The 12738-nt window shown below is 41.1% G+C and overlaps 1 protein-coding gene across 1 annotated transcript in view; it reads left to right on the top strand.

The window, feature by feature from the left end:
• LOC144791758 (zinc metalloproteinase-disintegrin-like VLAIP-B) overlaps positions 1-12738 on the top strand; it is a 4238988-nt gene that overhangs the window by 2405772 nt on the left and 1820478 nt on the right. Inside the window, exon 13 of the mRNA XM_078666527.1 lies at positions 2627-2716. Within this exon, the coding sequence (XP_078522653.1) occupies positions 2627-2716 (90 nt within the window). The remainder of the gene's footprint in view (positions 1-2626; positions 2717-12738) is intronic.

Raw genomic sequence — 12738 nt, 5'->3', positions numbered from 1 at the left:
CCTCCGGGCCGGTCCCGTCCGCGGCAGCTGCAGGAGTATAGCTCCTCCCTGGGAGCCCAGCCAAAATGGACGGCGCCTTCACCTCGTCCGGCTCTGCACGCCGGCCCCGAGGCGCAGAGTCGCCTCTCTCTGCCGCACCAATGCACCCCCTCCGGGAGTCTCAGAGTGGCCTTCGGGACCCGGCAGGGGCCCGGACAAGCCGGCAGCCGCAGACGGAGCGCCCGCAGTCCGGCGTCTCCCAGCAGGCCCAGTCCATGGCGTCACGTTAGCCAGGACGCCGGCGCCACCCCCGACAGTATTATCACCTCCGAGGACGAGGGATTCCGGGACCGCTTCGCCGGTACAATGTCTCCAGGCGGGTCAGGGCAGGTTCCGACGCAGGGTGCAGATAGCGGGACAGCCTGGGCAGGATTAAATAAAGGATTTCGTCGGTCTTCGGGACGGAGCTGGAGGAGCTCACGTCCTGTCGGCCATGCTACTTGGCCACGCCCCGGGTCAGTGCCATCTTTAACTGAAAGCTTTATCAAGATAAAAAATTTAACTTGGGTGATGTTATGACCGTGATTGAGTAAATGAACTACTAGGTTAGACTTGGTCTTTTTGGTCCTGATCATACTCTTGTGTTCTCCGATAAGTGTTTTATTTTTCTCTTTGTTTTACTGATGTATAAATATCCACAGGGGAATTTAATGCAATAAACAACGTTTGAGGTATTGCAATCCGATGAGTGTCTTAAATTAATTTTTTCTCCTGTCCTGGGATGTGTTATAAAGTTCTGTTGTATCACGTTATTGCAGTGGATGCAGTTGCTGCATTTCTTAATTCCTGTGTGTGTGATATTACTGAGTTGATCCTTCTTAGCAATTAATTCTTTAAGATTTTGACTTCTGGTGTTTGCAAACATGGGAGGTTGATTAAATGATTTGGCAAAATCTGGCTCTAGCTGTAACAATTTCCATCTTCGCATAATGATCTTCTTGATACTTTTGTATTGTGTTGAAAATTTGGATACAAAAACCATCCGATTAGTGGACGTTTTTTGTTTAGTCTTGAGAAGGTCATTTTGATCAATGTTTAGGATGCAATTCTCAGCTTGTTGGATGATGTGTACAGGATATCCTCGTTGTAAAAATCTATTTTTGATGTGCAATAGATCCTGTTCAAATTTGTCGTAGTTGATGATGTTCTTTTAGAGCGGAGCATTTGTGAGTAAGTTAAGTTCTGCACTAAATGTGGAGAGTGTAAACTTTCTGAACAACAAAGTGCTGTTGTGATCAGTCAGCCTAACCAACATGCTTGTGTTGATGGTTGAATTGTCTTTATCCACTAGAACATCCAGAAATGGCAGCCCACAGATACTGCGTAGCAAACTCTCATCTATTACCTTCCTAAAACTCTAGCATTATTACGAAAAATTGTTCATTCAGTAGCTTGGTGTGTACTGACTACCTTCATTTTTTATCAATTACACATTCCCTGTTTACCAGTCTTGGAACATCTGGGAATGCATAAAAATCCATAGCACACCCACACTCTACCCATGGAATGCCTTCCAAGGGCAGAGTAATTCAAGGCAGCGGCTTGCACTGTCTTGCATTATTTCAGATTTACCAAGAGATGCAGGACCATGCAAGGCGACCGTATGTAACTTAGCAAATCTGACTTTAGTATTCCCTTGCCCTCGTTACACCACATGTGACACAAGGGCAACATAATACTATGATAAATCTAGCCCTTAATCTCTACACCGCTTCTCTGCCCCCAACACCCTTTGGCTATCATGCTCTCCAGAGAAGAGACAATGCAAGTAATCACAGGCACTGGATGGTATGTTTTTTGTGATCTTACCCTCCGAGCAACTCCCTCTTATGTAAACTTAACATGCAAACTATCTCATTCTCCTGTAAACTCAGCTTTTAAGAATGCTGCAGCACAATAGTTGAGCTTTTAATATTTCCAGTTCAGAAATGTGCAAAACATTCAGCCAACCAACTACGAAAAATAGATACATAAACCCCTGGCAATGTCACAGACATGAAACAAAATCAATGTCTTAACATCCCTGTCAAATGTCCCCTTAATAACAGTGATGCCGGAGTCCTCACCTTGAAATGTTCCTAACAACCAACCTTTTACCTAAAAAAATCTGTAGTACAAAAAAAGCTCACACCTCCAGTAGGATAGACCTATTAGGTTTGCCAATGCTTGTTTTTTTAAAGTCTCACCCTCTTCTCCTGTTTTATTATTGCGGTGTCGAAGTAAAGCAGCAGACTGGAGGTGGGGAAATGTGATAGATCCTATGATATACCTCCCTCATAATACCTTCTTTTCTCCTGGGTTACAATGATTTCTTCCCAAATCGGTGGATTTGCAGAGGAGGCTTGTCTGCATTCAGACTGACAGTAGTCAGGTATTTTTGCCTTTAATTAGAGAACTGTGGTTATAAATGAAACTGTATTTTTCACTGTTGTAGGTATAACTTGGATGTATTGTTTAGTTAAACAGAAACAGTTAAAAACACTCATAGATAACTGTAATAACCACCATAGCTGTTTATTAAGTTTCTTTCAGGTTTTAATAGTATAAAGACAGATAGTCAGCGATACTTTATTTTGTCATTTGAAAGGAATGTCAGAATCCTTGCTGTGAAGCTTCATTGTGCAAGTTTAAGGCAGGAGCCTCCTGTGCAGATGGAGAATGCTGTGTGAATTGTAAGGTGAGACCAATTGGAGAGAAAAGTAATAGTAAAATATCTTCATAATAGTTTGGCTTAAAAATATTTTTCACCAATGAAACAAATGTGCATGTCTGAAATGAGATTCTGTAATTCCAGAGAAATGTGAGCAGAAACATGCATTTACCACATAACCACGACAAACCAAAACTCATCCCCTCATTGATGTTACATTTATGAGTTCTTCTGCTAGTAATTATTTTTGGTCCAGCCTGAAGATAGCTTTAACTTTCTTACCACCTTTATGTGGTACCAGAAATACCATACAAAATGACATACTTATATAGGAGCTCTCAACCAACACTCATTTGCCATTGCGCTGTTAAAATGTCACTCAAAGTATGCTTCTTCCTACAACTTAATACATTATGACTCGGCAGACAAGCCCACTTCAGCCATTGAATGCTTTCACTTTGAACAACTGTGTTGACCCTTTCACATTTATATATGCACCAAAAAAATACTTCCCAGTGACTGTTGGTCCCTATGTATAGTAGGGTGTCGTCAACTATTTATATAAAATTCAAGCCATTTATTGCAAGTTGTGATGTTGACTCTTCATTATTTACCAACTTTGTTCTATTTATTATCCTATAGAAAATTAATTCATCATTACAATAGCGAGAGTATGTATGCAGATATCTAGGTTGAATACACTCCTCCTCAGTTCACTGAAGTTCATTTGATGAACTGAAGGTTTGTGAATATATATATATATATATATATATATATATATATATATATATATATATATATATATATATATATATATATATTAATCACCAAAGCAATCCTGTTACCGAGGGCACACTGTCACACAGCTGGTGCGAGTTGCAGGGACGGACTTTCCCTGAAATTATGTTCACCACCAACATATTATACTCGCACTCCTCCAAGGCATCAATTCAGCAGGTTTTATTTATTCATTGTGCCATTACAGCACAGAGCATAACAACAATGTTATGCTGTGTGCTGTAATGGCACAATGAATAAATAAAACCTGCTGAATTGATTCCTTGGAGGAGTGCGAGTATAATTTGTTGGTGGTGAATATATATATATATATATATATATATATATATATCAGTCACAGTCTGCCAAAACAGTGAGGACGCCACACAGCTGGGAGTTTGAACGCCTTTAATGAGATGCTGTAGCTCGACGGGATGACACACTCGCTTACAGAACTCTTTATGCAGCCCAACGCGTTTCGAGCACTACGGTGCTCTTGTTCACAGGCAGAGGAGGAGGTAAATGACCGGCAATCATACAGGAACCGCTAATATGCATTTCAAATAGTCCCGCCCTCATGGGCACGTGCACGCAAAGCATGCTGGTACTTTGAGTTCCTGCGTGTTATTGCCCCAGTGGGTGCCTTGTCATTGCTCCGTTTTATGTCCAATATCTTCCCTCAGTGGGTTGAAAGGAGCCAGTAACCATCCGAAGAGCCTTATTCATGGTCAAATCACACGGCACTCCCAGCTCCGAACGGGTTCGCAAATACGAGCCCAGGATCTGCATACCAACAGCGGAGCATCCTCACGACCAGGCCGGCCGCTAAAATCAGTCAAAGTCTGCCAAAACATATATATATATATATATATATATATATATATATATATATACACATCAAAAGCATCCACCCTCTGCTTGACAAAATTCCCCAAGGAGTGGAACACGGAGACTACCACTTCAGTGCTGATATAGTTTCTTTATTTCTCCATTAAAAAAACAGCAGCCATTAAGCATTTCAGCCCTGAAGGGCCTTGATCACATACATATACACACATACATGTATATGATAGTAATGTTTTATTTCTTCCTACCACAGCCCTGGACAATGGGCTTTAAGATAAGCAACTGACATTTGTATATACCTATAGAGTGCTAGTCAAAAGTCAGTTTGCTGTGAAAAAGTTTGAAGACACTTACATTTCCTAGTGACTTCTAGTACTTTATACTTGCAAGCTACCAGTCTGTTGTTTGCCCAAACAATATATAAAAACAATATATATGTACTCTCCGTCAGACATCTCTATCAGTTAAATAACTCCGTTGTTACTCAAATAATGCACACTCTCACCACAACACACATGCTATATGACTGACAATTTTATACGCCTTGCAAATGCCCTTGGGTGCCTTGGTGGTAGCAAATTGTTTGGGCCAGATTGGAATACTGCAGGAACTGTTATTATGTAAACAGACAGGTTTTGAGAAATTTCCGAAAGTGAGTCAGGTTAGAGATATTTTAAGTGCAGAGGTAATCTGTTTCACATTTTTCTGGTGGGCGAGAAAAAACTTCTACCACCCTGGAGTGCCCTTTTGTAGAACATAGAAACCTTCTCAGGGGTCTCACTGATACACCTGGTCCTTTTAAACCAACAAAGAAGAGATTGGCTCAGAAGCTGTAATATAAAATACATATTTTAATAACCTCAGATGAGGGAGACTACGTCACACAGTACCCTTAGGAACTGTAGGAGACATTCTGAGGATTACAGAAGACAGGGACCTTATATATATGCTCAAGTTATATTAGTCACCATAAAACCAAGGGGAGGTCTTGGCACACGTAAGCATGCAAAATGACTTAAATGGGTATACAAGATTTGCTTGCTCAACAAAGTGGGAAGAGAGTTACTTCTTCTTACATCAGCAAGAATAACCTGACAGTTCTATACCAGGAGCAGGTGCATTCTACTAGCTAGGCCTCTCTGAGCATGTGCAAGGCTCTGGACGAGGGAAACAGCACATGGCGAGCACAAAGCTACCTAAAATGGCTGCCAAGTACAAAATGGCTTTCAGCTCATGCTAACAAATCCCTGCAATCTTCAACAAATGGTCCTTTTAGCATGAGCTAAAGACATTCCGTTGATCCAGTAGGAACACAGAAAATATTTGCACATTCATTTTAATACATTTATCAATATCCTAATTCATTGCTAGGTGGGCATTTTCCATTCTAAACATTTCATTAAGCAGGTATATATGAGGTATAAGCAGGAATACAAAGGGAACGGAGCATTGGGTCATAATTAACATTATGACCCTGGAGAGAGTAATCATTTTTTATCACAAACAGAATTATATATATATTTTTTCCTAAGCAAAAAGCAAATCCTAGAACCATCTAGTAAAAACATTTCCAGGGCTACTATGCATTTCAGTGACCATTCCTTTCAATTTCAGAATAGCCAACAGCACATATCTAATAAAAACATTTTCACTAGACTTTTCCAGTGTTCCCTTTATGGGGGCTAGAACATCAATTTAATACATTCATGGAAAGGGCAAAGTCACATTTTTCAATTGCTCAGAAAAACTTTTTTCGTGCAGAATGAACAAAACTAATCCAAATATTAAAACAACTACACAGATTATTACAAAAACAATTCTGGCACCAAGGGACCAGGAGGACCACATAGGGCCATAGGAATTAGGACGAAGAGCTGCAAAGGGCTGCTCCTCCTTAAAAACGGGACGACCAAAGGGGTACATTATTGATGAAAAAGAAGTTCTTGGGGAAATTGAAGCCGCTGTACAACCAGCCAGAGGGGAGTATTCTCCCTGTGTCCATTTGAGCCTCACAGGCAGGCTCTTGTTGTTTCCACGGTGGAGCTGCACAACTCGCAACTCAAAAATCCCTGTTTCAAGGAAAAAGTTTCTTCTTTCAGGATAGGGCAATCACCCCCCCAGAGCAAATGCCCTCAGCGATCCTGTCCAGTGTCTCAGGCAGTGCACCAGTTTTCTTCACTTCAATCTAACAGGCACCAGAAACACAGCACCTGTACCCTAAACTCAAGTCCTTAACTAACTCCTATATAACTCTATAGGCGCACTGCTCATTTGTTGGGGCCACACATTGCATCCAGTGTGCCCAGGCACCTCTTGACCAATAAACAAAGGAGCAAACTTGCATTCCCTTTGGGACCAGGGTTCAGAGGCCTGATGCTGGTATCTCTGAAGCAACCCTTGTTTCAAAAGGGGTCACCTCATGCAAAGCCTTCTCGCCGTTCTGGTCGGTCTGTGACTCTCAGCTGCACATCAAAAACTTGATCCACAATCTCTCCTTTATGGTTTGTGACCCCGTCATTAACCCAAGACAGTGGCAGGGGTACACAATTCATCCCAGGGCTTCTTCCTTCACTGAGGTCCTAGTTGCCAGCAGCGCCTGTGCTGGTTACCTTCACTTTGGATTCTAGCTGGACTGGTGCTGATTCCCCAAGCTGAAACTGATGCCCGGGCCCCTCTGGCAATGGTTGTAAGGCAGCAAATATCTAATGGTGGACAGAACAAAAGGTCTTTAGACAAGGCACAGAAATGGTCTATCAACAGAGAGGATAGTCTCAGAATACTTCGTAGTCTTGGGACAGCCCATATATTAGCAAATAACAAAGAGAAGTGCCAATACTGATAACATTTATTCAATGGTAGAACTCATCATCCACATCAAGAAAATTGATTCGAGATAGGGTATTGCTACTTAGTCGCAATTTTATTTTATAGAAATTCAACAGTTTATTACAAAATTAATTTTTTCATAAAAAAGAGAAGCATTAGAGAAATTAGAACAATTGAGGACACATTAAACTACATTCAGTAGAAACTTATAACATCCCAAAACCTCAATCATGTCACAGTCAAAAAGCATTCGCCGCATTCATACCTGAATCAAACATACCACATACTGCTGCTATAATGGAAAGAAAATACAAGCTGGATCTGCACAAGTTATACGCTAATTTAGTGCAATTATTTGAAAATAGTACATTCCAATAGATTTTTGAATTTTACACCATTCATTAAAGATTAATACAATGATAGGTAATGTACAAAAAATAATACGGAGTCTGGGAGTAGTAATGACTCCTAGATGCTCAAGCAGACCAGTAGAAGAATGGCCTACGCGTTTTTCTTTTTCCATTTGTGAGATTGCGGACAGCACACTTTTTTCAAAGATTACCAATTCCTTGGGAATCTTATTGCCGGGTGGGCAGAATGTAGACTTGTTTCGTAAGCCTGTTACCTCAGTGGATAGTGGTGTGGGATTTTCCAGGAAAAACATAGTTAGCCTTAGTTTTCTGCAGAATTCTATAAATTCTGTCTTCATGCGGACAAAGTCAGTTCTTTTGGAAGGTACAAAAGATAGTCCCTTCGACAATATACCCTCTTCTGCTTTAGTTAATACTCTTTGTGAGAGATCAAAAATCGGGGATATTTTTAATTCTTGTAATGTTGACGACGGGTCTTCATTTCCCATGGGATCGTGTATCTGACTCGGGCTCTTGGTCTCGTTTGGCCTCTTCCTAAAAAAGAATTTTGGGCCTGTCCTTGCTGTTGTTGGTTGGAGTTCCAGTTTCTATTCCTATTGGACTGGTTAGTGTTCCCACTAGTATCACTGTTGTTGCCTGAGGATGAAGAGGTCTCGCCAAAGGAGATGAAATGTTTTCTAGACCTACCTTGGTTGTCTGGTAAGTATCGTCTGGATTCCAATTTAGTATAAAATTCAGGCTGTAAATATGGATATATGTTCTCCAGTGAGAAATTCTTCTTGTCCTTCTCGAACTGATTTGTTTTTTGTGTTACTGTATAGTCCTTGAACTCTTGAATTTCCTTTTCCACTTTCTCTAATAATGATTTAGCGTCTGATATTGTGGGATTAGTACTAATCTCAAGTTCTAATTTAGCTATTTCGTCTAATTCAATTTTGGAAAGTCTAACTGCTGTCTCGACTGTAAGGACCATAAGGTCCCTGCTACACTTGGTTTCGATAAAAGAGAAACCTTTTTTGAAAATGGGGTCCTCGGTAAAAATTACCGGGATATTCTTGATCTGTAGACCACCTGGAATGGTCCCTTTTCTCAGATGTTGTAGTAGGAAGTGACCATGCAGATCGGTTCTGATTTGCTTCTTTTTGAGACGCAGGAGTCTCTCTGATTCGTTCTGGGATGTCGCAGACACACTAAGGGAGACTGAAGCAAAGACTGGTGGATCACTAAGTAGACTCCTGATGTGCTCTTCACTATAGGCAAACGTGTCCTTGTCTGCCATTACTAAAAAACAAAACAATGTGTGAAAAAAAGTGCACGAGTAAATGTTCAAATAGAAGGAACAAGAAAGAGACAGAAGAAGAAAAACAGTTGAGGAGACAGTTAGGATCCAAAGGCAGTCAAAAAGATCAACCCTAGATCAAAGATTATATATATGGGGTATTGAATACACTCAATCTCCAAGTGGAATGGAGTAACACAATTACCTCGCGGGCATATATTAGCAAGGCACCCGAGAACCACTACATTTATCTAGGTGAGAGTAAAAAAACAACAACGCTGACCTATTGGCAAGTATAAAAGGAACTCTTTGGTGAACTGACAAGAGTAATACATCACTTAATCGCAAGCAGCCAAGAAAGTCTGTGTTGATTTAATAAATTCTGAGGAAAAGAGAAAAACAACACAGACATACCCTAAATCCTTACATTGGTGTATTCCTGTGTACTAATCTGAAAACCCTCAAGAAGAAAAGGAAATGTTCTACACTTTTAAACTACTTGTACAGGACTGCAGACACTTCTAAATTGATTCTTCTTAATAAAAGCACCTTCATTGTATGCTTAGGACCATGTTCTCATGTTATAGGAGCAACAGGAAAATCTAAAACTACTAATTTAACAGGGATTACATTTTCTCCTGCAGAACATGTTATGACAAACAAATTCCTATAGAACAACATTTTCTTCAAAAATGTTTGCTAAGGATCATACAGGCCTTTTCCCTGAATTCTACTTTACATGATCCAAACTATGCAACATTAGCTCTAATAAGGACTGTCAGTTTATTTACACAGACTAGCTAATAAAAACTAGCAATGCCCTTGCAAAACTATGTAGCATGAGAATAACATACAATAATGGTGTTATCACCTAAGAATGTTAGAACAAAAACTACCCACATCTAGTTGCCCTTAAAGGTCAAATAAGGGAACAGCAATCTAGCCGTCCACAGGTGAATAAAGGCGGCCGCATCATCCCGCATCGCGGGGAATACTTTGACAAACCTGCGGTCTGAGCAGCAGCATTGGCAGTAAGAAGGGGCCATGATCTGGTGGGGAACCACGCTCCCCCCTTCATTGGCGCTTTCCTCGGCAACTTCTCGCCTCGCAGCTGGGGAGCTTGGAGGCAGAAAGGGAGCAACAACTACGGAGCCCACAAGCCAACAGGGCTTAGCGTCACCCTCCTCCCACGCCGTCCACAGGTGAATAAAGGCGGCCACATCATCCCGCATCGCAGGACGCGCGCGAAGCCCGGGCAAAGGGCGGGCCGTCTGAGGTCTTCGGAGACAGGAAGAGACTGGACTGGGCCACCCCCTTTGTATTTCCTGACTAGTAAGACTTAAGTAACGTGTTTAATCACTTTTTAATATTCATACATATTTGTTATTTGTATTATATTTGTATTTTAGATTTTTGATATAGGCGCAAGTATTTGGCCAATGGCACATAAAAAGCAGAAGGGGAATAAGCTGGGAAATAAGGGGGCAGACCCAAGTATTGATTCTTTTATGGTCTACCACAGAGCAGTTCCTGCCCTCAGTGACACCCCTTCATTAGCAAATAAAACATTGATTGAGCAAACTACTTCTGAACGTGTGCTGGATTTCCCCCTTAATTTAAAGCATAAGCTTGGTGGAAATCATCCCATCGGCGGTCGTTCTAAGAAGAAAAAAGTCATCTCGCCTAAATGTAGGGATAAGGTAACTGAGGACAGGATTATTAGACCTATGCAGGCTGAGAATAGTGGTCTTAAACGCCACAGCCCCCTCGATGATATAGTAGAAATATCATATAATGACAACCGGAGCAAAGAGTGCTCGCTAGAAAATATTGAACATCTGGTTAAATCTTTAACTTTACCCCTAGTGGAACGAACCAGAAGGATAAGTGAACAGTTGTGAACTCTTGGGAAAATCACCATGGCTAATTCTGTAATGTTAAAGAAGTTGATGGACACTCATACTTCGCAAATTAGCATTCCCACATCACACACAAAGGAAAAGCTCCCATTATCCAGTGAGAAGCCAGTCCAAGGAGGTAAACAACCACCTAAGCCAGCCAATGGAAAGACAACAAGTGGGGGCCCCCAGGCAGCTAGACCTGTGCTAAATGGAGGCCAACCTGAAGGTCAAAAAGAAAGACCAATAAAGAGGTCGGAGATTGCAGAATATAAAGTGGAAGAGGATAAGTCCATGCTAACCACAAATAAGGGAAATAGTAAGAGAGTCGACCTCCCCCCAGATTCATACCCATATGTTATTGTGTTGGCTGGTGTCCCTGAGTTGAAGCATGATAGGGTTGAAACCTTTCAAGAATTAAAAAATAAAGTCATGTTCTGGTTAGAAAGAAACCGACCCCTTAGACCAGATCTACAAGGGGAAATTCTAAACCTAAGGAGAGTAAGTTGGCTGGGTTGTCAAGCAAAGGCTATCGAAAGAGACTGTATCATAGTATATTTCAGAGACCCTCGAGTGGTACAGTTTATAAGTGGTTATCCGAATTATGATAATTCTGGTGGTATCTTTGCCTTTGATCTAAGCTACTTCTACCCATCGGCCGCCGTCGCTTTCGGCGGTCATAGGTCTCATAATTTCCATTATGGAAGCCATAATCTCCTACCAAGAACCCGACCCAATGCTCCTTTGGCTTCAATCACGAATAGAGGTTTTCTGCCTAACATCTTATATCAGGGCTGCAACCATTTTCCGGCAGGGGATCAATTTAACGTTCCAATTAGTAATTATTTTGAACCCCTGTCCGGGCTTGGGGGGGTGGATTGACCAATAAGGGAGTAGGTAACCCCTATCGGCACTGAAAACCCCTTGCACCCTTTATTTGTGGTTAACAAGGCGAGCTTAGACCCCCTTGACTATTCATGTTCAACCAATGCTACTAATGAGCATGTACATACTGATTTGATTGCCAAGATTATCTCAACGGATTTAAATGTGAGTGAGGTGATAGCGGGTTGTGATTTGGGAAAGGTAGCGAATTCCCCTGATGTTATTCATAGCAAGATAAAGGACAAATGGTCAATTATCTTTTGGAACATCGCCGGACTTAGGGCTAAATTAGATAACCCACTTTGGGTTAAACCAACTAACGATCATAACGTCATATGTTTACAAGAAACATGGGCCAAGGAAGCGTATCATCTAAATGGTTTTAAAACTATATTTTCCCCAGACGTAGGCTCAACACACGGCAGAGCCAAAGGGGGACTCAGCACCTATGTTTCAAATTGTTTTAAATGTAAAAGTCTGGAGATTTTTTATAACAATAGTTTTTATCATATAGTAGGACTGCATATGAACAAAACTTTTTGTATTTTGATTGTAAACCTATACAATAATATTCCATCGGCAGATATTCTTGCAGTCTTTAAAGCCTTGAGATCTGAACTCAACAGTCTAACCTGTAACAAAAGTAAATAATTTGTTGTTATCTGGGGGGTGATTTCAATTGTGCCCTTTGCCGCAGAGGTGTAAATGGGAACTGTGGTCTAATGGTTGACAGGGAGACTACACTGGCCCATTTTGAACACACAGTAACGGGGGACGCATTAAACGAAATCCTGTTTATGAATGATTTAGGTTTTGCAAACAAACTGTGTCAGCCAGAGGTACCCTTCTCGGCAACTTTTATGGGTAGAGGGTTATCCTCGACAATTGATTACTTCTCGATCTGTACCTGTTATGGCGACAGTGTTTCCAACTACAGCTTGCTGGAAACTCCCTTAAGTGATCATTTTCCCATTAGGGTGGAAATACTAGACCCATTTGCCGCCCCCATTACTGATGATATATCCAGGTTGAACTCGAGAGACATTGATATCTCAAAACAGAATGGATGTGCCTTAAAATGGACTAAGGTTGTACCTGAAGAATTTCTGTGCAATTTAATTAAGGCCTGTAAACCGTGTTTCAGTGTTTGTTTGGATTTGGATGCTG

Source organism: Lissotriton helveticus, chromosome 11 (genome assembly GCF_964261635.1).
Source record: "Lissotriton helveticus chromosome 11, aLisHel1.1, whole genome shotgun sequence".
Taxonomy (NCBI): Eukaryota; Metazoa; Chordata; class Amphibia; order Caudata; family Salamandridae; genus Lissotriton; species Lissotriton helveticus.
Note: the sequence above shows the minus strand (reverse complement) of the source record. Positions and strands in the feature narration are given on the sequence as shown.